This window comes from Rhineura floridana, chromosome 4 (genome assembly GCF_030035675.1).
Source record: "Rhineura floridana isolate rRhiFlo1 chromosome 4, rRhiFlo1.hap2, whole genome shotgun sequence".
NCBI lineage: Eukaryota > Metazoa > Chordata > Lepidosauria > Squamata > Rhineuridae > Rhineura > Rhineura floridana.
In genome coordinates this window covers 66,643,424-66,665,001 of record NC_084483.1, presented here as the reverse complement: position 1 = coordinate 66,665,001, position 21,578 = coordinate 66,643,424, and the positions used below count along the sequence as shown (strand labels likewise).

Here is a 21,578-nt window from a genome sequence, read left to right as displayed (position 1 = left end):
GTCTGCCGTGTGCTGATGAGGAAACAAATCTGTTCCTGGAGATGAGTCCCAAGACCCTGCAGGCAGCATCAGGGAGCAGCTTGGACTGGGAACTCCATGAAGCCCCGAGACAAAGGGCCATGTGGGCAACTGCATGGTTTTGGGATGGGGGTTGTGCTTATGGGACTGTGTACTGATTTGCTGTAGGAATTCTTCTGATGGTTTTAGCATTGCCTTTTGAAATGCTGTTGAGTTATGCTGTTTGCATGCTTGTGCGGATATGAGCTGTTTAATGATTTTTTAGAAATTATGCTGATAGGTTTTTTGCAGTAAGATTTTAATGTTTAAGATTTACCATTCTGTGTCTGTTAGGTTGTGGGTGTGTGTACAAGTGTTTGGGGGAGCAAGGAAAAGTGTGCATGTGGTTGAGGGCTGCTGTGCTGCAGTGGCACAAGGCAGGACAAAAGAGCTCCAGTACTGAGGCTGTAATATTGCTTAAACATGTCGGGAACTCACTGTCTTGGGCACTGCCAAGTATGAGGACTGGGTAAGCAGTTTGGATGCAGAACTGTGATTGGGAGCTCTAAGAAAGAAGAGGAAGCCTAAAGAGAGAGTAATTGATTGAGAACGTGCTGAAAGGGATGGACTGTTTTTGTACTTGTGTGGAAATATGACTGTAATATGACTATGCTTTTATTTTTGAGTGCCTTCAAGTCGATCCTGACTTCCGGCGACCCTATGAATAGGGTTTTCATCGTGAGTGGTATTCAGGGGGGTTTAACCATTGCCTCCCTCTGAGGCTAGTCCTCCCCAGCTGGCTAAGGCCTGCTCAGCTTGACACAGCTGCACAAGCCAGCCCCTTCCTTGTCTGCAACTGCCAGCTGGGGGGCAACTGGACTCCTTTGGACTATGCAGCTTGCCCACAGGTGGCAGGGCACGTAACCCCTGAGCCACTCCCTGTGGGAGTGATCTTTAGCTGCCCCTTGACACCCAGGAGACATTAGCGGAGTTTTGAACTCATAGACTCTGGACTCCCAGCCAGGCTCTGCTCCCCACTGTGCTATACCAGCTGGTGACTATGCTTTGAATGATGTAGATTTCAATGTCTTACTAACCTGTATGTGTTTTTTCTTTGTAGGAAAAGCTGTTATTCTGTAGTTTGTTTGCAGGTCTGGGACGGACCTTTGTCAGGGAAGGGGGTAGTGTTGTGAGTGTGGGGGTTGAAATGGATAATTCATATGAGTCCCCTTCCAGCCTCTGATTTGGAGACTTGCACCTGAAGGTGAGAAACTCGCTCCGCTGGTCAGATGAGTTTCTTTTGTTAATCTAACACAGTGGCCAGGTGGGTTAATGGGTCTATCAAGTGCCCATCAACTGGTGAATGGGCCAGGGAGATCCTTTTGTCATTGAAACTCTTCAGGAGACTGTACCCTCCCACCCTCCCAGGGCCGAGGAGAGGCTTGTGTTTTGAGTTGCGCCTGAGAAAGGCTGGGAACTGGAGGCAGGCAGAGAGACTGGCTCTCTGCACCATGGCTTTGGGGTGCCTCCTGTAACCCTGATGGAAAAGCTGGATATTAGTCTGCTGATGCCTGGAACCTCTCCAGGCTAAGCTCAGTTTGGAATGTGTGTAAATAAACAAACCATATTTCATAACGACACCACAGTCTCTGCTGACCTTCTTTCCAAGGAAACCAAACCTTGGGCGAGCACAGGGCCCCCTGGAAATCTCACTGCTTGGAGATTGGGGTGGTGCGCAACAATATTTTGACTGAGGAAAACTTAGCATGCTTCTACACCAGTACTTATTCTTGTGAAGGGATGACTTTATTGAACTTGATATGCCAGTAAAATGTGATGATCTACACAGCATGATTTTTGCAAGCTCAACTGGTTCAATGAATAGTGGCGCATATCTTGTGTACCTGAACACTGTGGAGCAAATGAACAGTATTTGTCTCTTAGTTGAATTTCTGTATGTAAATAGCTGGGGTGATTCCTCACAACCAGTTTCTGACATCGGTACCAAAGAACCCCAGAGGAGATACTGTGCTGTGTCCTCTGTTGAACATAGGTGTCATGTTCTTGTCCAGTGCCAGTTCCCACAGAGAATGGAGCTGGGCTGCCAGATCTCCAAGTGAGCAAGTTGCTCCAATGAGAGTTGGGAGCAGACTGAGGTCTTTTAAGCCTCTGTCTCTGGATCACCTCCCCCAGGCTCTACCCCCTTATAGAGAACTCCAGAGCCCTACAGGGCCAACCCTCTGGCCTGAATGCTTTAATTTGGATTCCTGAACTGAGGTATCCTTTAATTTGGATACGTGCATTGAGCAGGGGGTTGGACTCGATGGCCTTATAGGCCCCTTCCAACTCTATGAATCTATGATTCTATGAAGATGGGCACTCCTCCTCTGTTCTATAGCCTAGTGTGCCCCCTGTGCAACCGGACTGGTAATGTGCAGTGGGATGCATCTCCCACTTGTCTCCCTGTGCTACCGGACTGTTAATGTGTAGTGGGAGGCATCTGGTTCTTCATGCTCAGGGAAAGGTGACTGTGAGAGTCTGTACTCTAGCTCTATAGGTCCTAGTGGTCTGCAAGGATCCTCTGGGGATTCCTGTCCAAAGCCTCGAGTGCAATGGTCTCCCTGTCTTCAGTAGTCAGCTCTGAGCCCTGACCCAACTCCATGCCTGAGGCTCCTGCAGCTTCTGACTCAATGTCCAATCACAGCTAGTTTCAGGGATCATGATCATAGGATGCTTACAAGAGGAGTATTAGATTCCTACATACAAATTGTGAACTCATCACTGAGTGTGAGTGTATTGCTTATTTAGCCAAAATGGCACGATCTGTGTGTAAGAGGGAGGGCATCAGCAGGCTTCACGGAACTCATGAGTTTGCAGAAGTACAAAAATCTTTAGGGGGAAAATAAGGGGAGGAAACCCCCAAAATGGCCAATAAGAACTGAGCAAGCACTGTGGCCACAGAATGCTGTCTGACTGTTGGGAAGGGGTGGGAGGAGAAGCTGAAAACTGAAGAATTAGAGAAAAGGAATGTCACATTCAGGAAAAGGGCATGGCTGGTTGAATTGAAACACTACAGAAGCACTCCACATTGCAACATTTTAATATACACTGAAAAATGGGGCACCCCCTTTTGTTGCACGTGTATGATATTGCTGCTGTAGAATTGTGGCATAGTTCAAGCGTGCAGCGGATAGAAGAGAAGGAACTGTGTTGAACCATGTATCTGGTGAGAAGCATGATATTAGCCGTTGTAACTGAAATTTCTCAAGTTCATTAATTTAAGAAATGTGTGGGACAATTCTTGTTGCTTTATTAAGAGGTGATCTTTGCCATAAATAGATTTTTAATTAAAAAGAGAGAATCCCCTGTGAAATAGCAGCTCTTTCAGGTACTCCCCCCACCTTTAATCTGCAAGTTTAGATGTGGGAAAGTTCAATGGAAATTTTTAGTTAGGATGCCAAAAATAACTTCTTTGTCCAGTCTGTGGAACACCCAGGTGTTTCGGGTTTATTAGCAAGCTCAGTATGAGGGGAAATCATAACCAATTATTCCATTTCTTTGGAAACTTTTGAAAGTGAGGAGGTTAAACATTAGGACTGCATTTCCGTTCGAAATATGGAAAGCAAGTTCAACTATTTGCAACAACCCAATCTTGAGCTGTAATTGGACATCACCAGAAAAAAACAAACATTTGGATATGAAACTTTAAGAAAATACATTCCAGCTTAGAATAATCCTTAACTTTTATATTTTAAGTGATTCCTGCTCTGAATGTGGATCTGTAGATTGTAAACCAGCATTAGGGCCTGTTGGGATTATACTCCTTCCCTTCGTCCAAATTCTGTCGTATTCGAGTTTGGAAATCACCTTCTATACATGGTGGTGATGTTTGATACATGTTCCTGATCTTACTGCACACAAAAGTGAGGGAGGATTGAGTCTTGGATGGATGGTGCAATAAAGTCTATTAGGCTTGACCTATGTTGTCTTGCCTAAAATATAGTTGCCAGTGGGTGAGATCCAATGTAGTGTTATGTAAAGTTGTGTCTGTTAATGTAACAGGCCTACTGCAGTCCCCCACTTGCCCCTCTATCAGCTCTGGAGGGCTGAGGACCCTGAAGCAGATTTTGGGGTCACATGGGGAACTGGTAGGGGAAAAAAAGAAACTAGAGAACTGGAAAGTCCCATTGTGCAAGTGGATTTCTGTTGCACAAGCAGGCAAACATAATTGGATGTTATTGTATATTTTGAAAAGCCTGACTTAAGGTGTGACTTCTGGAATGTGTCTGACTGCTGGATCTTTTCCTCCTCCCCCCCCCCCAAAAAAGGCAATCTGAGAATGTCTGTATGTTTTGCATAAGTTATTGCATCAAAGTATGTAAGACTGGTTTGCATCTCACATTAAACTGTTCTTAAAATAAACTACAGTTTAATGTGAACAAGTGGCGGTGCTGCTTAGGATTGCAGTGTTATAGTGTTGCAAACCAGCAAAAATGCTGCATGACGGTTCTCTATAAAAGGGGTCAGAACGTATGGCCCTCCAGATATCGGACTATAATTATCATCATCCCTAACAATAGACCATGTTGACTACGGCTACATTTGGAGGGCCACAGTTTTCTTATTTCAGTGCTATTATTATTTCTCTTTTTGTTTTCTAATATTTTGTTGCATCTAGATACACATGATGGGTAGCTTGATATTTTTCAATTTTGTACCAAATGTTTTTTGGTAGGTCACAAATGAAGACTATATATAAAGTTTGGAAATTTATTTGGAGTAGTGCAAAAGTATAAGAATTTTCTAATGAAATAGGGTTGATTTTTTATTGATGCTGGGCCATATAAAGTCCAGATGCTTAGTCCTTTCAAATGTTACCTTAGGAATTCATCCAATTTCTTCTTTAATTTCCATGGCAAGGTTTGACAGTCTTCTATTAGGTCAGTGACTTACTAATATATTTTAATTAAATCAGAATTAAAATATACTTTGTGCAATAGCCAACATGAGAATTAGTAATAAAATGAAATATTTTATGCCATTTCACTGAACACTAAAGTCAGGATCATTCAGACCAAGGTATTCGCAATCTCTATGTATGGATGTGAAAGTTGGACAGAGAAAAAAGCGGATAAGAGAAAAATCAACTCATTTGAAATGTGGTGTTGGAGGAGAGATTTGCTCATACTGTGGACTCCGAAAAAGAGAAATAATTGGGTGTTAAAACAAATTAAACCAGAACTATCACTAGAAGCTAAAATGATGAAACTGAGGTTATCGTACTTTGGACACATCATGAGAAGATCTGATTCACTAGAAAAGACCCTAATGCTGGGAAAAACAGAAGGGAGTAGAAAAAGAGGAAGGCCAAACAAGAGATGGATTGATTCCATAAAGGAAGCCACAGACCTGAACTTACAAGATCTGAACAGGGTGGTTCACGACAGATGGAGGTCATTGATTCATAGGGTCACCATAAGTCGTAATTGAAGGCACATAACAACAACATGCCATTTCTAGACTTTTCTACCTGCTCCCCTTATAAATATTGGATGGATAAGGTGCATTATGTGGAGGAAGCAGGACCACAATTCAATTCTTGAATATTCATCCGTGGTTCAATGTGATTCCAGAGGACTGAACTGTGCTTTATAAATGCCTCTGAAGGAGCAATAGTTGGTGAATGGCATTCTGCATAGATTACCAATTTTCCTATGAGTTTAAGACAAAATGAAGGCAACTGATAGGACAGAAATATCAGTTGAATATTGTCTGTGAATGCAGACAAAAGTAAATGTTTTTGTCCTGACATATTTACCTGCCAATCTGACGTATTGTCTCTGTAATAATATGTTGTCATGGGCTATGATGCTGTTAACCCTGGCAAGTAGAAAGCTTAGGAATAGATACTTGATTGATTTTTATAACATTTTAAAATACACAAAGTGCTTTATTTTTTAGCCCATCCATGCTGTTGTCAAATCTGTTATTAATACTTCAGCTGTTAGGCAATCCATGGAAGAAGCTCTTCCTTAGCCTGCCCCTCTCTTCTGTCAGGCTGGGCTAGAACAAGTAGCGGAGGCAGCAGGTGGAGCTAAGGTGGTTGGCTATGCTTGCATCTTTCTGGGCACCAGCAACAATGAAAGTGCCATAAAATAATGAAATATATTTTAGTAAGTTATTTAAATCAATGAATATACTTAAAATAAGACTAGTTCATTATTGGGTTTAATGCCTTGATGTGTAAGCCACCTTGGAGACCTTGTGGTCAAAAGGAAGTATAAAAATACTACAGTTGCACTAGGTGCTTTTCTCCTAAACTGTGTTTTGGTTTCTTACATAAATATACAGTGTAATGTGTCCTTCTCTTGCAATGGGATATGCTGCTGCTGGCATTAATAGTATTTGTGATGCCTGTCTAATTCAATAGAATTGGATTCCATTTGAGAGGGAGTGAACTTTGAGCAAACCAGACAGTTCTACATGTGTTTTAGCTTCTAGCATTGCAAGTATTTCAATTGAAATTACTGGAGGCTAATCAAGGCAATTCAAGTTAAATGTGTTTCATAATCTGAGATTTGCAATTCAGATTAATTTTTCATGTGTTCTAGTATTTTTTTTATTATGCATGCTTGCATAAATTGTCATTATGACAGAATATAACTTACTTTTTTCATATAATTTCTTTCCTTCCATAGGGTGAAGTTTTATTATTTTATTATTTATTTGGAAGATTTATACTGTGCCTTTCACTCAAATGATCTCCAAGGCCATTTTACAATTTTACAAAGCCACCCAGCAGCCCTTGTTCCTCTTGCCATTAGTGGCAGAGGCCAGAGAGCCTCCATCCTTTTTTAGTCTCGGGTAATTTCTTTCCTTATATGATTGCTGCAGCTTGTACCATTATACAGGAGGGAGAGCCAATTCAACAGGATGCTGTTCTTGGGTCATTTATATGCTTTTCCATCCCACTATTCTCATTTGCCTGTAGGGTGTTTCAGCTCTCCCTGTTCAGCTTTCTGGTACTGTCCCTAACTTCCAAGATTATCCACTCAAGTCCTCAGCAGTACATAGAGTCCTGGATTCAGCTGTCAACACATTCTCAGACCCTCAATCCAGGATTGCCTCAGGTCCTCAGCAGCTTGGAAGATTTCCAGTGAGCCTCTGTAGCACCGAAAGGCCTTGGTATTCTGGGCCAAACTCCCAAGACCTGTCAGCACTAGTTCCTACAGCCTCTCATGTCTCCTTTCTAGGAAGGCAAGCATCAGAGGGTGTGTGTGTGTGTGTGTGTGTGTGTGTGTGTGTGTGTGTGTGTGTGTGTGTGAGAGAGAGAGAGAGAGAGAGAGAGAGAGAGAGAGAGAGAGAGAGAGAGAGAGAGAGAGATGGTTTCCCGTATTAGCATGAGCCTGGATGGGCCAAGGAAGCCCTTGTACCACAGTCTGCCTGTGGTTTCCTTCATCTCCAGCCAGCCACAAGCACCCTACTCTTTGTGTCTGGGAGCTCATATTTTAATATCTTTCCATTGGAAACAGATTACCTGACTTTGTCCAGCATTGCATTGAAGGGCTTGGCCAGTTAAGATGGAATTATTATTTTTCACTATTTTTGTGCTTTTCCTCATACTAAGTTTACTATTTTGAAACAGATTGGGGTTTCCAGTATCGCTTAGGGGTTCAAATACTTCGCCTCTGTGTCTATCTTGTTTATTACTGCTGCTGAGCAAACGAAAGAGATTGATTGTTCTAAACCTCCCTTATAATTATGTCACATACCACTGACTGGCAATGTAAAAAATAGTGGAGCACAAAGCGTCTAGTGTCCAAGTCTGATGCTACATGTAATAGCAGTGTTTAGACTAAAAATGATCATACTTGTTAAATCTTGAAGCTCAGATTTTATTTCTAAATTATACTTCAAAATATGCTTTTACTTAAAGTTGCAAAGTAGCTTGTTTTGTTTTCTGTCTTTGAATAAACTCTGATCCTGAGTTACTTTCACAATGATGTAACAATACAAATAACCCTGACTTACATCAGGCAACAATTTGGAATACATTTTTCCCCTTCTGCTTCGCTGAAGATCAAATCTTGGAATGCCCTGAGCACTCAGGTTGGAATGCATTTTTTCCTAGATGGTCAGCCAACTCTTGAATGGTGCTGATTATTTCTCTGAAGTGCATTCTCAGTCACCATCGGTATCTTCAGCAGATATGGATGATCTGCTTTTAACAACAATGCTAACATTTTTGCAGAATTTAGCATCAATACAATTACAGCCCTCATTTTTGTGTATTTCACTGCCCTGTTTTAGATGTAATAGACAAACCATGAGTTGGCCATGCACGCTATACTACTCTCCCCCTGCCACTCCTGTTCCTTCTCTCACTTAATTATTCAGACATTCTGTGTTTTGTACAAACTGTATCTTGCCTCTAAACTAGTAGCAGCTGGTGTGGTGGGGAGGAGCCGCAAACCTACCCCCTGACACCAGTAACACTACAACTTACCTGAACAGTGCTGAAGCAGGGCAGGGCAGGGCAGCAGCGAGATAGGAATTGCATGGACACCCTGGCAGGAGTACCATATTGGCTGTGCTGATGCATCTGCACAGCCCCGAACTTGCCATGGGAGGCCAGTTCCACCACTCTGCTCCACCACAATGGCCACTGCTGCTGAACCAAAATTGGAAATCATACTCTGAAATGGGTTTTGATTTCTGATTTGGAGACAAAATATAGTTCGACCATTGGATCTGAACATACTATTTTACAGGGGTGTTTTCAATTCTTGGTTTGGCTCAGTTCTAAAATATATATATATTATTCTCAAGAGTTCAGTGGAACAGGTTTCTGAGTAAATATCTTTAGAAATGCAGGCTAGTAGCCCTGTCCTGTGCATATTTACTGTCAAGTAGACCATCATTGCTCAGGATTCAAAGGACTGATCTGTTCATTTTTATTGCATTGTAGGAGCCATTTGTTTATGATTTGATTATATGCTGCAGTGGTAATGTAGGAGCCAGATGGAACAGGCAGATTATTTTGTTGCTTCTCACAGCAGTATTGCCTTCCTGGTAATGTATAAATCAGCCCTGAGTTCTATAGGTGCCAGAAAGAGATGGTTCCAAAGATATTTCAACAGCACTGATGGCTTGTGCCTCTTTAGTTCCATTTTTGTATTAGCAAATCTGCTTAACTACACTTGCAGCTTATGCTGCAGTTCCTATTTTCTTTCTAGGCCAAGATAGTATTTTCTCACAACAAAATGAATTGATTACAGTAATCTTCTGACAAGCACAAATAACCACTAGTGACCACAACCATACCATAAAAGTATTATTATGAATGGCTGGAACAAGATGACTTTTCACCATCACCTTCCTTGTAAATTCATAAAAAAGACTTGATTCTTTTTTTTTTTAAGAAAAAAAAACCTCCTGTCCAAAAGATCTTCTCTGGGGTAGGATTACTTGTTAGCAGGGAATTTAAAGATTACTTTAAAGGCTAACACTGGCTAAAACTTGCTAGGAGGCTTCTGGGATCCTCCACTTTCCCAATTTGTTAGTCTAGAGGACAGAACAACAGGTTTTCTTCCAGTGAAATATTCTGAGAATAATATAAAAACAACAAAGGATCCTGTAGCACCTTAAAGGTTAACAAGTTTGTTATGGCATGTTTTTGTGAACTAGAATTCTTTTTGCAAGAAGCATGAAATTTTATCAGTTGGTGCATTTTATATACATATAATCTCCAATTTAGGAGTTAGCAATAGAAATGGATTACAAGGAGAAGAATTTGTGTATGGAAGAAAATGTGTCTTAACAATTGTGCTGCTTTAGTGCATGTTTGATACAAACCTTTCCAAAGCAGTTATTATAATACTATGGCAATTTTTGATCCAGAAAACTCTTAACCCTCCTCCCCCTAATGGAGGCTATAAATTAAAACCATCCTACTGTCTTTTGGAAACTATTAAGTACTTTAGGAACATAGGAAACTGCCTTATATCAAGTCAGATGACTGATATATCTAGCTCAGTCTTGTCCACAGACAGAAGTTTTTCCTAGCCTTACTTAGAGGTTCTGGGTATTAAATCTGGGGTCTTCTGCATGCGAAGCAGTTGCCCTGCCATCACTGAGTTATGGCTTCCTTGCCTTTCACAACTATTCTACAGGCATTTAAAAATTGTACATGTGTAATGGTTAATTGCCCCCCCTTTGGCATCCAAACTAAACTTCTTGTTGAACATTGTATGGGGATCATTTTTGTGATCTCTGGAATGTTGTAACTTAGGGGGCAATTCAAAATCCAAGATCCGGTGGGATAAGCAGAATTTGGAATAGGGACCTCTCTAACTGAGCCTGGGCTACACCGACTGAAGTTTCTCATCCCACATCTGCCAGAGATGCATTGGAATGAGTCCTCCATCCCAGCTTAGCTGGGACTTAGTCACTTCAGCTGGGGTTTAGCTGGTTGAGTGGTGTCTGGGGTAAGTCCTAAAAAAGGGGCATTGCGGGGGAGTGGTGGGCAAGGGGAGATTTATCACATTGCAAACTCTGTTCAGCTTGGTCATGTGACCTAGCAACCCAGCAGAAAGTTGTTGTTGTTGTTGTTATATGCCTTCAGGTTGATTATGGATATATTCATAGAGTTTTCATGGTAAGAGGTATTCAGAGGTGGTTTACCATGGCCTTCCTCTAAGCCTATGGCACCCGGTATTCCCAGGCGGTCTCCCATCCAAATACTAACCAGGCCTGACCCTGCTTAGCTTCCGAGATCAGACGATATTGGGCGTGTTTAGGGTGGTATGGCCGTAGGCTAGCAGAAAGTTACATTGGCAAAAAGGGCAGTGTAAGTCAACCCCTATTTTGAAGGCTGGTTTCCCCTCTGCCAAGCTCGAGCTGGCTCAGTAGCCCCACTCCTGAATGGAGTAAGTAATAGGCGTAAGTCACACTGCCATAATAAAGATGTTCTTTGTGTTTTATCACTTGTTGGCCATCCTGGGCTCCTCCTGAGAGGAAGGGCGGAATATTAAATAAACAAATAAATAACCCCAGCATAAATTACACTGGCTTCTTATAGTCTGGATTGCTCTGCCCAATGATCATCCCACCTTTGGCACATTTTAATCCCACTGCCAGCTTGTTTTTTTCTCCCTACCTAAGTGGGCAACATTGTTTTAACCTCTTTTCATAAAATAGATTATCCATTACTGTGAGGATATATTTAATATATTACATGGAATAAAGGAGGTTTTCCTTTACTTTTTACTTATTTTACTTTGAATTCATCTTTCTTAAACTGGAGTACCCAAACAGTACATTGTATTTCATATAAGGCCTCAATGGTGCCTGTGCAGTGAGAATATTTTCCTAGTTCCAGAAATGCCAGGCCAAATAATTTCATGCTAACAACTTGTGTTGAAAATCTAAAAGTCATGAGAGGTTTGATGTTTAATACCCAAGAAAATGTTAGGAATTTTAGAAGATCATGTAGTAAATGCGTTATGACGAGGTAGTGATAAAGTTATATTTATTGCTGTGACTTAGACTGCCTAATGAGATGCCATGGGAATATCCACACAAGAATATCTTAAACACAAACATAGCCCAATTTTGTTAGGGCTCTCTGCTTCTGCAGAAATAAGTCTGCAAAAGTTAGTACCCTGCATCTTCTCCTCCCCAAATGGCACTAGCCTACTAAGAGACTAGTAGCTAGTGTTTCCATCCTGGACACAAAGGAAGCCTGGAAACGCAGGCTTCTGTTTGCTGAACAGACTAATGGAAAAATGCCTTCTACCAAGTGGACTGTTAGGGGAGGAACTTGGTTGCTCCTTCCATCTTTGCTCTGCCAGCCCATTGCATTTCTATGATGGTTGCAGTGAAGAAAGATCTCCTTCCTCTGCAGATAGCACAAAACCCAGGTAGACTGGAGAAGATAGACAGAACAACTGGTCCTTCATCTCTCAGCCTGTTCACTCACCTGTGTGGAATTCCATGCATTTGCCTGTGCGGTGATGTGTGTGGTAATGGCTGCCAGGCAAGTTGTTAAAGTACAAGACTGGCTTATTTACTATATACTTTATTTATTTCAAATGTATAACCTGCCCTTTCTCCCCAAAGGAAGTCCATGGCAGGTCACAACATTAAAAAATGACATAATATATTACAGACAGCAGTTAAGACCAGCAAAATAAAAACTTCATTTCATATTTTATTGTACCTACATATTTTGTACATTTTGCCAGGGGGTGGTCTATAAATATGTTTTATAAATATATTTTAAAAAATGTATCCAGAAGCCTGGATGAATTAAAAAAGGTCTGCATGCATCTTGAATGCAGATAAAAAGGTGAACTGCCTGATTTCCCTTAGAAGGGAGTTCTATAACTGGAGTGCCGCCACTGAGAATGCTTTGTCTTGGGCCCCTGTTCTTTGTCCTGTTCCTGCTGATGGGATCTCATTCCTCAGATCACAAATGATGGGTGAGAAGGTACTGGAGAAGGCGCTCTTTCAAGTACTTGGGTCCCAATCATTGAGGGCTTTATACACTAGTACTCATACTTTGAATTGGGCCTGGTAGCAGACAGGCAGCTAGTGTAGTGCCCTGAGGACAGGAGGTTATATAATCTGCTGATGCCACATTGTTCTACACTAGCTTTGGCTTCTGGACTGTTTTCGAAGGTAGCTCTATGTAGAGTGCATTGCAGTAATGTATCTGGAGGTTATTAAAGCATGGCTCACTGAAGCCAAACTCTGTCAGTCAAACCAGCTGTAGCTGGGCATAAATTGTCCTCTCCCCCACCCGTGCCTCCAACAACGGTTTGGAATCCAGGAGTACCCTCAAACTACAGACCTGCTCTCTCAGAAGAGGTGCTGTCCCTCCTAGAATAGGTTGACAACCCAATTCCTGAATCTGAGAGTCATTGCCCCCAGAACTTCAGACTTGTCAGGATTTAGTTTATTGGCCCTCATCCAGCCCATCCAGACAGCGATTCAACACCTGAACAGCCTCTCCTGATTAAGATGGAATTGAGAGATTGAGCTGAGTGTCATCTGCATATAAATGACACTGTACTCCAAATCCCCGAGTAACAGTTACCAACAGCTCCATATAGATGCTAAACAGCATGGGGGACAAGATAAATCCCTGGGGGACCCAATAACATAAAAACCATGGATCTGAACAGTACTACTTCAATGCTATTCTCTGGTAATGTCAGTGGAACTACTGCAGTACAGTGCCTCCAACCTCCAGTCCTGTTCCAGGAGGATAGCATAGTCAATGATATCAAAAGCCACAGCGAGAATCAACAGGGTAGCATCCCCCATCTCTCTCCTGATAAATGTCTATAAATAGCTTAAATAAATAAATTGAATGAGTGTAATCAGGTCAAATTCTGATAGGCTATCCATATCTAAAGGAACCTTGCTAAAAATAATATTTTGGCTGCAATCCTATACTCATTTGCCTAGGAGGAAGTCCATTTGAAGCCAGTGGGGCTTCTGAGTAGATGCATTCAGGATAGCACTTCAGCTTTTTATTGTGTTGCAGAATTCATGTTTGTGGAAATATGTGTGGGATTCTTGTATAAATCCCTACATTTTGCCTTCCATTTAAATTTAGAGATGGATCCCATATTTTCTATATGCATCAATCCTTTGATATGTTTATCTATTGGATAAAGTTTTGTATCAAAACACTAGGTTAACTGAAGTCATGGTCTTTTCTGCCACAGTACAGTAGTCCCCTTGTATTTTCTGGGAGTATAAAATCCACCAACTTTTGCATATCACATTAAAATCCCTTCTAACCTTAGTTTTTAACATTGATAAAGTTGGAACCCTCCCTATCCTAACTATAGCTGCATTTCAATAGTACTGTAAACTATTATTAGTTTTGCTCACATAATATGTTTCCAGGTTACTCTTTAAGAGTTCTGTTTGTCACACTTGTTTACAATCTGTGGACTTTTAAAAAAAAAAAGAAAGATAAGAGTTGGAAGTTTTAAATGATACCTTGCATTTATTTCATGCCAGTTTGGGTGGGGGATGAAAAAATAGTTCCTCTTTTCACTCTTCCCTATTACTTCTGAATCTTCAGCTTATCACGGAGAGCAGAGCTAGCCAGGCCTGTTGTTCCAAACCTGGCCCTGCTCACTGTGTGCAGCATTGCATTCCTCACTTCTTGCCACTCCCAAATCCAGATCCTATTTTTGTTTAGAAATGTATTGGCTCTTTCAGATGTGTTCCATGCCACCAAGTGCCCTGAGCTGCTTTGCTCTTGTAACAATGTTGTCCCCAAGTGCAGCACATTGTTTTTTCTTAGACAAATAAATGATGGCCATTCACATGTGTAAAAGTAAAGGGGTAGGGCCTGAACCTATTTCTCTTCTGGAAATCCCAGTGTGTGAAGTGAGAAGCAGGTCCCCCACACCCCCATTTAACTGTATCTCAGGCTGCAGTTTGTTTTATGTTGTCCCATGGAACTCAACGGGAGCCACAGAAAATAATGTCAGCCCCAGTCTGTATACCCTTATCCTGGGTTCCATTTCTTGGTCATGCTGTGGGATGGAATGTTGGAAACTAATATTATGCCTGTCATGAGGTGTGTGTGTGTGTGTGTGTGTGTGTGTGTGTGTGTGTGTAAAAGGCTGCCGACACACTGTAATTTGCATGGCTGCTGACAGATAGTGCTGTGAACTACAGTATGACAATAGGCTGGTGCTGGTACTGGCTGCTTTCCTCCTCCCTGGCCAACCTGGCAAAAGAGGAAAGTCTAAGTCTTTCTCCCTTTGGTTTCTCTGCTGCTGCCACCACCGGTGGAGCGGGTGGGGATGAAGGAGAGAAAGCCTTTTTTCCTTCATCCAACTGTTGCTCTGCTGCTGCCACCACTGGCAAGGTCAAAAGGTAGAACGCTCCCCCCCCCCGGCAGCTGTTGCCACTGCTGTTGGAGGAATGATGTGTCTCTCCTTCATTTCCCAGCTACTGCTACCAGGGGGAAAATGAAAGAGAAGAAGTCTTTCTTCCCTTGGTCCCCCCCCCCGCCATTGCTGCTGCTGTTGCTGCCACCACCACTGGCAATGTATTGATACAAATGCGATAAAGTCTTGCTTGCCTTTGTGCCACTGTCATTGGTGGTACTGCCACCACCACCACTGATGGGGGAGGGGAGATGAAGGGAATATGTGGGGGTGGCATCAAGGTGGAGGGAATTGGGTGGGGGTTTAGCAAGGAGGTGGGGTTGGCAAGCAAAGCAAGCATGGGTGTAGCCCCCAGAACATGCTTGAATTCAACATAGTGCTAAATTGGTAGTTCTGTCAGTGCAAGGATTCCTTTTTGCTCAACAGAACATTCTCCCTCCCTCCTCCTGTCGCTTGCCCCTTAAATCTGTTCTGGGAGTTTGCCCAACCCTCCAGAGCAGATTTGGGGATAGCATGGGGTGTGCACAGGGGGCGAAAAGGAGGGGAATTCCTGTTGTGCTAACACTATTCCTTGAAGTAACACAGTTTTTTAGTTGAATACCTCCCCACGTATACTCTAATAATCTGTGGAGATATGAAGTCTATTTCAGTGTGATCTGCACTGAGTCGCAATGTCCTTGCTATAGAATCCCTAACAGTGTAGGGTTGGGCACCCAATATTAGGGATGGGGAGGTGGGTATTGCCCTCACTGCAACAGTGTCCCTGCTTGCAGTGTTTGGCTTTTCCACATAGGAGTGAGTGGCAATCATGCACTTACATGGGAGAAACAAAATGGACACCTCTTTCTAAATTCACTCCATGCCTCTGGTTATATGCTGTAGCCCCTACCACTGCATAGCCCTCTCCTGGGTCCTGTTTTGTGTTTGCATTTCTACCATATATATACATATGATACCACTGAGGTTTTTGTTTTTTTCTTAAAAAAAGAAGCTTCATGCCTGAAAATGTATATTATTTTCTTACAGAGGACTCTTCATCACGCCCCACGATCGAGGACACATTGCAACGTTGCTTAAATCGTGGCCTGAAACTGTCATCAAGGTAGGTTCTTTAATTGTAGCCAATATGCGAGTGTCATGTCTCTAGGTGACTGAAATGACAATGTAAGTCAGAGATGAACTATACAATTAGCAGAATGATCTGCTATAGTCTGTGAGTGGGTAGAACACCATCATATAAAAAAATGAGGCTAGAACCTTTTTCTAATATGGTAGTGTCTATATGCAGGGAGGTTGGGTTTTTTTTGAAAAATGTGAAAATATTCAAAAATGTGGCCTTTCACCTGTCGAAAAGGTGCAACCCAGGAAGAGCTTCACCATATGATTCTGCTGGAATATGGCAAAGCTCTTTGCATGACATAGTATTGGTGATTGGAGTGGTGGAAGACAGCATGAAGGGACTATGATTAAGGACAACCTAAAGGCACTTTGTCTACCACAGTGCAAGCAGTGTTAATCTAATCCTATGTTGTTAATCACTGAAAGTAAATTGGAATTCTAATTCTACCAGGCAATGAACACAAGTCTATTGCTACTACACATGAACTGTTACAACATCAAATAATACATAGTTACTGATCTATGCATGATACTAGTTCCTACGATAGTCACTTTGCTGTTTTTTTTAATGGCTTAAATCTTTAATTTTGTTGAAAGTGGGGCAAGAGCAACTCTTGTTTGGGTTCTTTTGTCTGTACTCCAGAAGAAAGACAGAGTTAAGGTCCTCCAGGTGACTAGGCTTGCCTACCTTTACCTGTGCTGTTCTCTACCTAACTTCCTTCCATTGTAAACTGATACACTCAGGGAAGCTGACCCGCCCCTCCTTCCTATGTCTTCTTCTTTGACTGTCCGAGGAGAGAGGAGACATCTTTGTCTTTGCTTTTTCTCCTGAGCCATGAGGGTGATACCCAAATCTGGGCATTGCACCTCCAATTTAGTTAGAACTAGGTATGCCTTTCCTATCTACTGTGTATTTCTATAAATTAAATAGCTTTTTTATTTTATTAAGTCTTAAGTCTCGGTGATCTAAATGCAGGGTAAAAGCCTGCTAAGGTAAAATACACATACTGACACACACACAGCTTAGACCTGTGAGAATCTCTGCATATACATATTTCCATAACAATTTTTAACCTCTCTCAATGTCTTTTCCCCCTTTAGCTATTGGACTTGAGGTCACTGTAGTATTTATATATGACTAACAAATTATTTTATATATTTAAAACATTTCTGTACTCTTCACCTAAATGATATTAGAGTGGTTCACAATATATACCCCTAATACAATAAAATCCACATATTAAAATACTTTAAAACACAATAAAATTCAACTACTGTAGCCAATAGTTCATTACAACCAAGCAAAAAATTAAAAGTCAGCAACACCCTGGTGAACAGATGAATTAAGCAGGCACCAAACACTCTTCAGAGTGGCACCTGGCTTATTTTAGAGGGGAGGGGATTCCACAGGCTAGATGTCACCATGGAAAACACCCTCTGTCCAGAATCCTGCACATTTTGCCTCAGCAGGCAGCGGCACAACCAGAAGAGCCTCCGACGAAGATCTCAACATACTGTCAGGTCTGTATGGGAGCAGGTGTTCCTCACATATCCAGGCCTGAGTGGTTCAGGGCTTTATGTGTCAGCAAAATCACCCTAAATTTGGCTTGGCAGCAAATTGGCAGCCAGTGCAGTCCCTTCAGGTTTAGTGTAATAAGATCATCATAGGCTACTCCACTCAGGAGCTTAGCTGCTGCATTCTGAACTTCACAGCTTCAAGGGCAGCTGTGCATAGAATACATTATTGTTGTGCATTCTTGAGGTTTACCAATGTATAAGTCATTGTAGTTAGGTTGTCCTAGTCCAGGAACAGTAGTAGGTCACATACCATCCAAAGCTGGTAAAATGTGCTCCTAGCCACTTGTGCCTTCAGCATCAGTGATGGATCTGTGAGCACCCCCAGATTATATGCTTTTGCTCCTTCAGAGGGAGTGCAACCCCACTGAGAACAGGCAACCTGTCTAAATTCTGTACCTGGAACTGTCCACCCACAAGGCCTCTTGTTTTGTCAGGATTCAGATTCAGCTTACTGGCCCTTATCCAGCCCATCACTGTGTCCGAGCACTAATCTAGGATCTGAATAGCTGACTCACGTGTTAACAGAAAAAATAGAGCTAAGTGTCATCTGCATATTGGTGGCACCTCACTCCCAGACCCCTAATGACTGCTCTCAGTGGCTTCATATAGACATTGAACACCACGAGGGGACAAGATGGAACCCTGCAGCACCCCATGGCATAACTATTTGGGAGCTGAGGTGCAGTCTCCCAATGTCATTTTTTGGAACCGGTCTTGTAGATAAGAATGAACCCACTGGAAGGCAGTACCTTCCATCCTCAATCAGCTGTGCCTCCCACCAGCAACCAGCAGTGCCAATACAATAAGCTTCTATGCTCAGTGACATTAAAAATTACAGGGAGATCAAGGAGAAGCAACATTGTCATTGTTCTCCTGTCCCTCTTCTAGTAAAGGATATCCAAGGGTAACCAAGGCCAATTTGGTCCTCAAACCAGGCTTAGAATAGTAGAGTTGGAAGGGGCCTATAACGCCATCAAGTCCAATATAGAGAAATTGCTCAAAGTAATTCTTTTCTTTATTTTATTAATATAGCACTCTTATCTTTCTAAGAACTTTATTTTAGTGTTTAAGGGTTGTGAATGAATTAGAGTGATAGGATTAAGTATACTTGTACTTTTTAATCCTAATGTTATTTTATTTTTCCCCCTTTTGAGTCTTAAAAAGTTAACTGTTTATTGAGGCTTAAAATCCAGGTTTCTTGCCAAAACAGTCTTGTTACTTTATTAAGAAGTTACTGCAGATTCAGTGGGATGTGATGGTGGTGCTGAAACGTGTTGTTATGATGCTGGTTATGCACCATCTCTGCAACAGTGGAATGTATGCTCTCCAGACTGGCTGTTCTTTCAGGTGTAGAATTGGAAGGGCAGGTGGAAAATTACTTGCTGCACCATTGCCAGAGCCAACGCTTCCTTCCACATTCTGGCTGTTTGGGAGGATGTAGTGATAACAGCCAAATGGGTCTTACATCTCTTCCCAATTGACGGATTTTTCCTTGTGAACCAGAACAGAACAGAAAATTCTCTATGGAATGCAGCACTGAATACCTAATTTTTAAATAACAATGGTTGCATTCCCAAAGGATTAGCAGTAGAAAAGCCCATTAAAAGAAACTGAAGCTATAATACATAAGACCGTAGACAAAGAGTGTAGAGAATTTAGCTTCCTGAGTCTTGATGTGCCTGGTCTCCTCTTTCGCCAGTAATAACTTGTAATGTGCTAAATGTAAATGGACTGCCTTCAAGTCGATTCCGACTTAATGGCGACCTTATGAATAGGGTTTTCATGAGGCTGAGAGGCAGTGACTGACCCAAGGTCACCCAGTGAGCTTGTTAAGAAATAGTCTGCCAGACAGCAGCTGAATTGTTTGCAGGATTTATGAACATGGCTTTTCTGAGATTTAAGTTATTTTCTTGTTTCCACCATCTTGTACAGTTTTTTTTTAAGGTTTGGCCAGAAGATGAGCCCTCTAGGTCTTTTAACAACCTGATCCCAAGATGTGCTTTGCCAGCAAATGAATCCTTAAATTGGAGAATATGAGTTGCTAGACCAGTATATTGTCATTATTAATATTAATAATAATAATAATAATAATAAATTTTATTTCTGAGTCGCCTATCTGGCTGAATCAACGGCCACTCTAATAATATAACAATATCTTAGTCAGATGTGTTGCATGGGTGCTGGTGTTTAGGATCAAGGTGCTAGGCTTTCATTCTATTTCAGTTACAGAAGCTAATCCAGCTGCAATGTTTAAGCAATTAATTAATTAGATTATGTGGCATTTAACAGAACCTGTTGAACTAAAAAAAGTTGCACCAATTAATTAGGCAGCAGGTTTTTTTTTTAAGTACAAGTATTGGATTTTTTAAATACGAACTGCAGATGGTAAGTGCTGTCTTAAAAGAGACATTGCCTTTTGTGTGAAAGACATTGGCCTTTTCTAGTATGAAGCCTGCTGCAATACATAGCTGCACCTCCTAAAAATATAGAGAAATTTTATCCAATGGTTTACTTTCATTCACAGAAGCACTTCTGATCTATTGGAGGCTTCTGCAAGCAGAAATGGAGGAGGTGATTTTTACTAGTTGCACTTGCAGACTGCTGAGCCCCTTCCATCTGCTCTGGGGGAGTGAGGAACCCTCTGGAATAACATAAAAGTGGCCTGAGGGGGGCTGCAGGGGAAGGGAAATTGGTGAAAAATGCCTCTGCCCCCTTACATTTTATGGAAACCTCTGCTAGATCAAAGACTCTTCCAATGAATGGCAGGACATTATTTATTTATTTACTACATTTCTATCCCACCTTTTTTGAAATCATGGCACTTAGTGCAGCATACATCATTCCATGACAGCCTCCCTTCTAGACACTGATCAGATCTAAACATGCATAACCCAGTATACTTTTTTGCTTTACAACTATTTGTTTCTTATATTAAAATAGATATTGATATATTAATCAAGTAGAAATCATGCAGTTAAAATATTTATTTACTTAGATAATGGCTCTAGCAAAAATATTTGAAACTGTATGGAATGCTTTGCCACTTTTCTGGAAGAAAGAAAAGAGAATTAGAATCAATGTGTTTACAAATGAATGTAAACATCTCAGGATACATTTCCAATTTTACACTGCTTATAATACTTTCTCTCTAGGCTATTGTGGTGACTGATGGAGAACGTATTCTTGGCCTTGGAGACCTTGGTTGTTATGGAATGGGCATCCCAGTGGGCAAACTAGCACTTTACACAGCATGTGGAGGAATGAAGCCCCAGGAGTGTCTGCCTGTTATGCTTGATGTGGGAACTGACAATGAGGTAACTGTTGTTTCATACTGTCATGAACATTTAATATATTTCATGGGAGAGACTGACAAAACTGTGCAATAGTATTTCCTGTTCAGCTAAAAGGTGTGTTTAACATTCTCTTCTAGGAAGAAAAACCTATCGTGTTTCATGACAGTAGTTCTGGTGTGTATTTTTAATGCTGTGTTATGGTCTAGTTTCATCCCCTATCACAGTGTTATTCAAACTTGGGTCTCAGTGTTGTTGGATTACAATTCCAATCATGCCTCACCATTGGCTAAGCTGGCTGGGGTTGTAGTCCTACAACTAGGGACTCAAGGCTGAAGAACAATGCTCTAGCAAAAGCTCAGGCTTGTGTTGCAACAACGACAGAGCTTGGAAAAGTTACTTTTTTGAACTACAACTCCCATCAGCCCCAGCCAGCATGGCCACTGGATTGGGCTGATGGGCATTGTAGTTCAAAAAAGTAACTTTTCCAAGCTCTGAACAACGACTAGAGTGTCCTGAGTAAAGCATGTGGGACAAAGCTTGACACAAAGAAAGATCCATTGATACAACTTTTAGTCAAGGTCACATGACTCTAGGATGAGATGCTGGGACTGGTGGTGGCACACCTATAACATATTCTGTGCATAATGTTCCTGCTATTGTTTAATACACT

General features: G+C 41.6%; 1 protein-coding gene and 1 pseudogene across 3 annotated transcripts in view; one reads left to right on the top strand and one right to left on the bottom strand.

Moving 5' to 3' along the window:
- Positions 1 to 21,578, top strand: part of ME1 (malic enzyme 1) — a 219,431-nt gene that overhangs the window by 52,704 nt on the left and 145,149 nt on the right. For all 3 annotated transcript variants that reach the window (XM_061623239.1, XM_061623241.1, XM_061623240.1), the window contains 2 exons: positions 15,945 to 16,020; positions 20,768 to 20,929. In XM_061623239.1, coding sequence (XP_061479223.1) covers positions 15,945 to 16,020; positions 20,768 to 20,929 — 238 coding nt within the window. The remainder of the gene's footprint in view (positions 1 to 15,944; positions 16,021 to 20,767; positions 20,930 to 21,578) is intronic.
- Positions 10,696 to 10,814, bottom strand: LOC133384618 (5S ribosomal RNA; annotated as a pseudogene).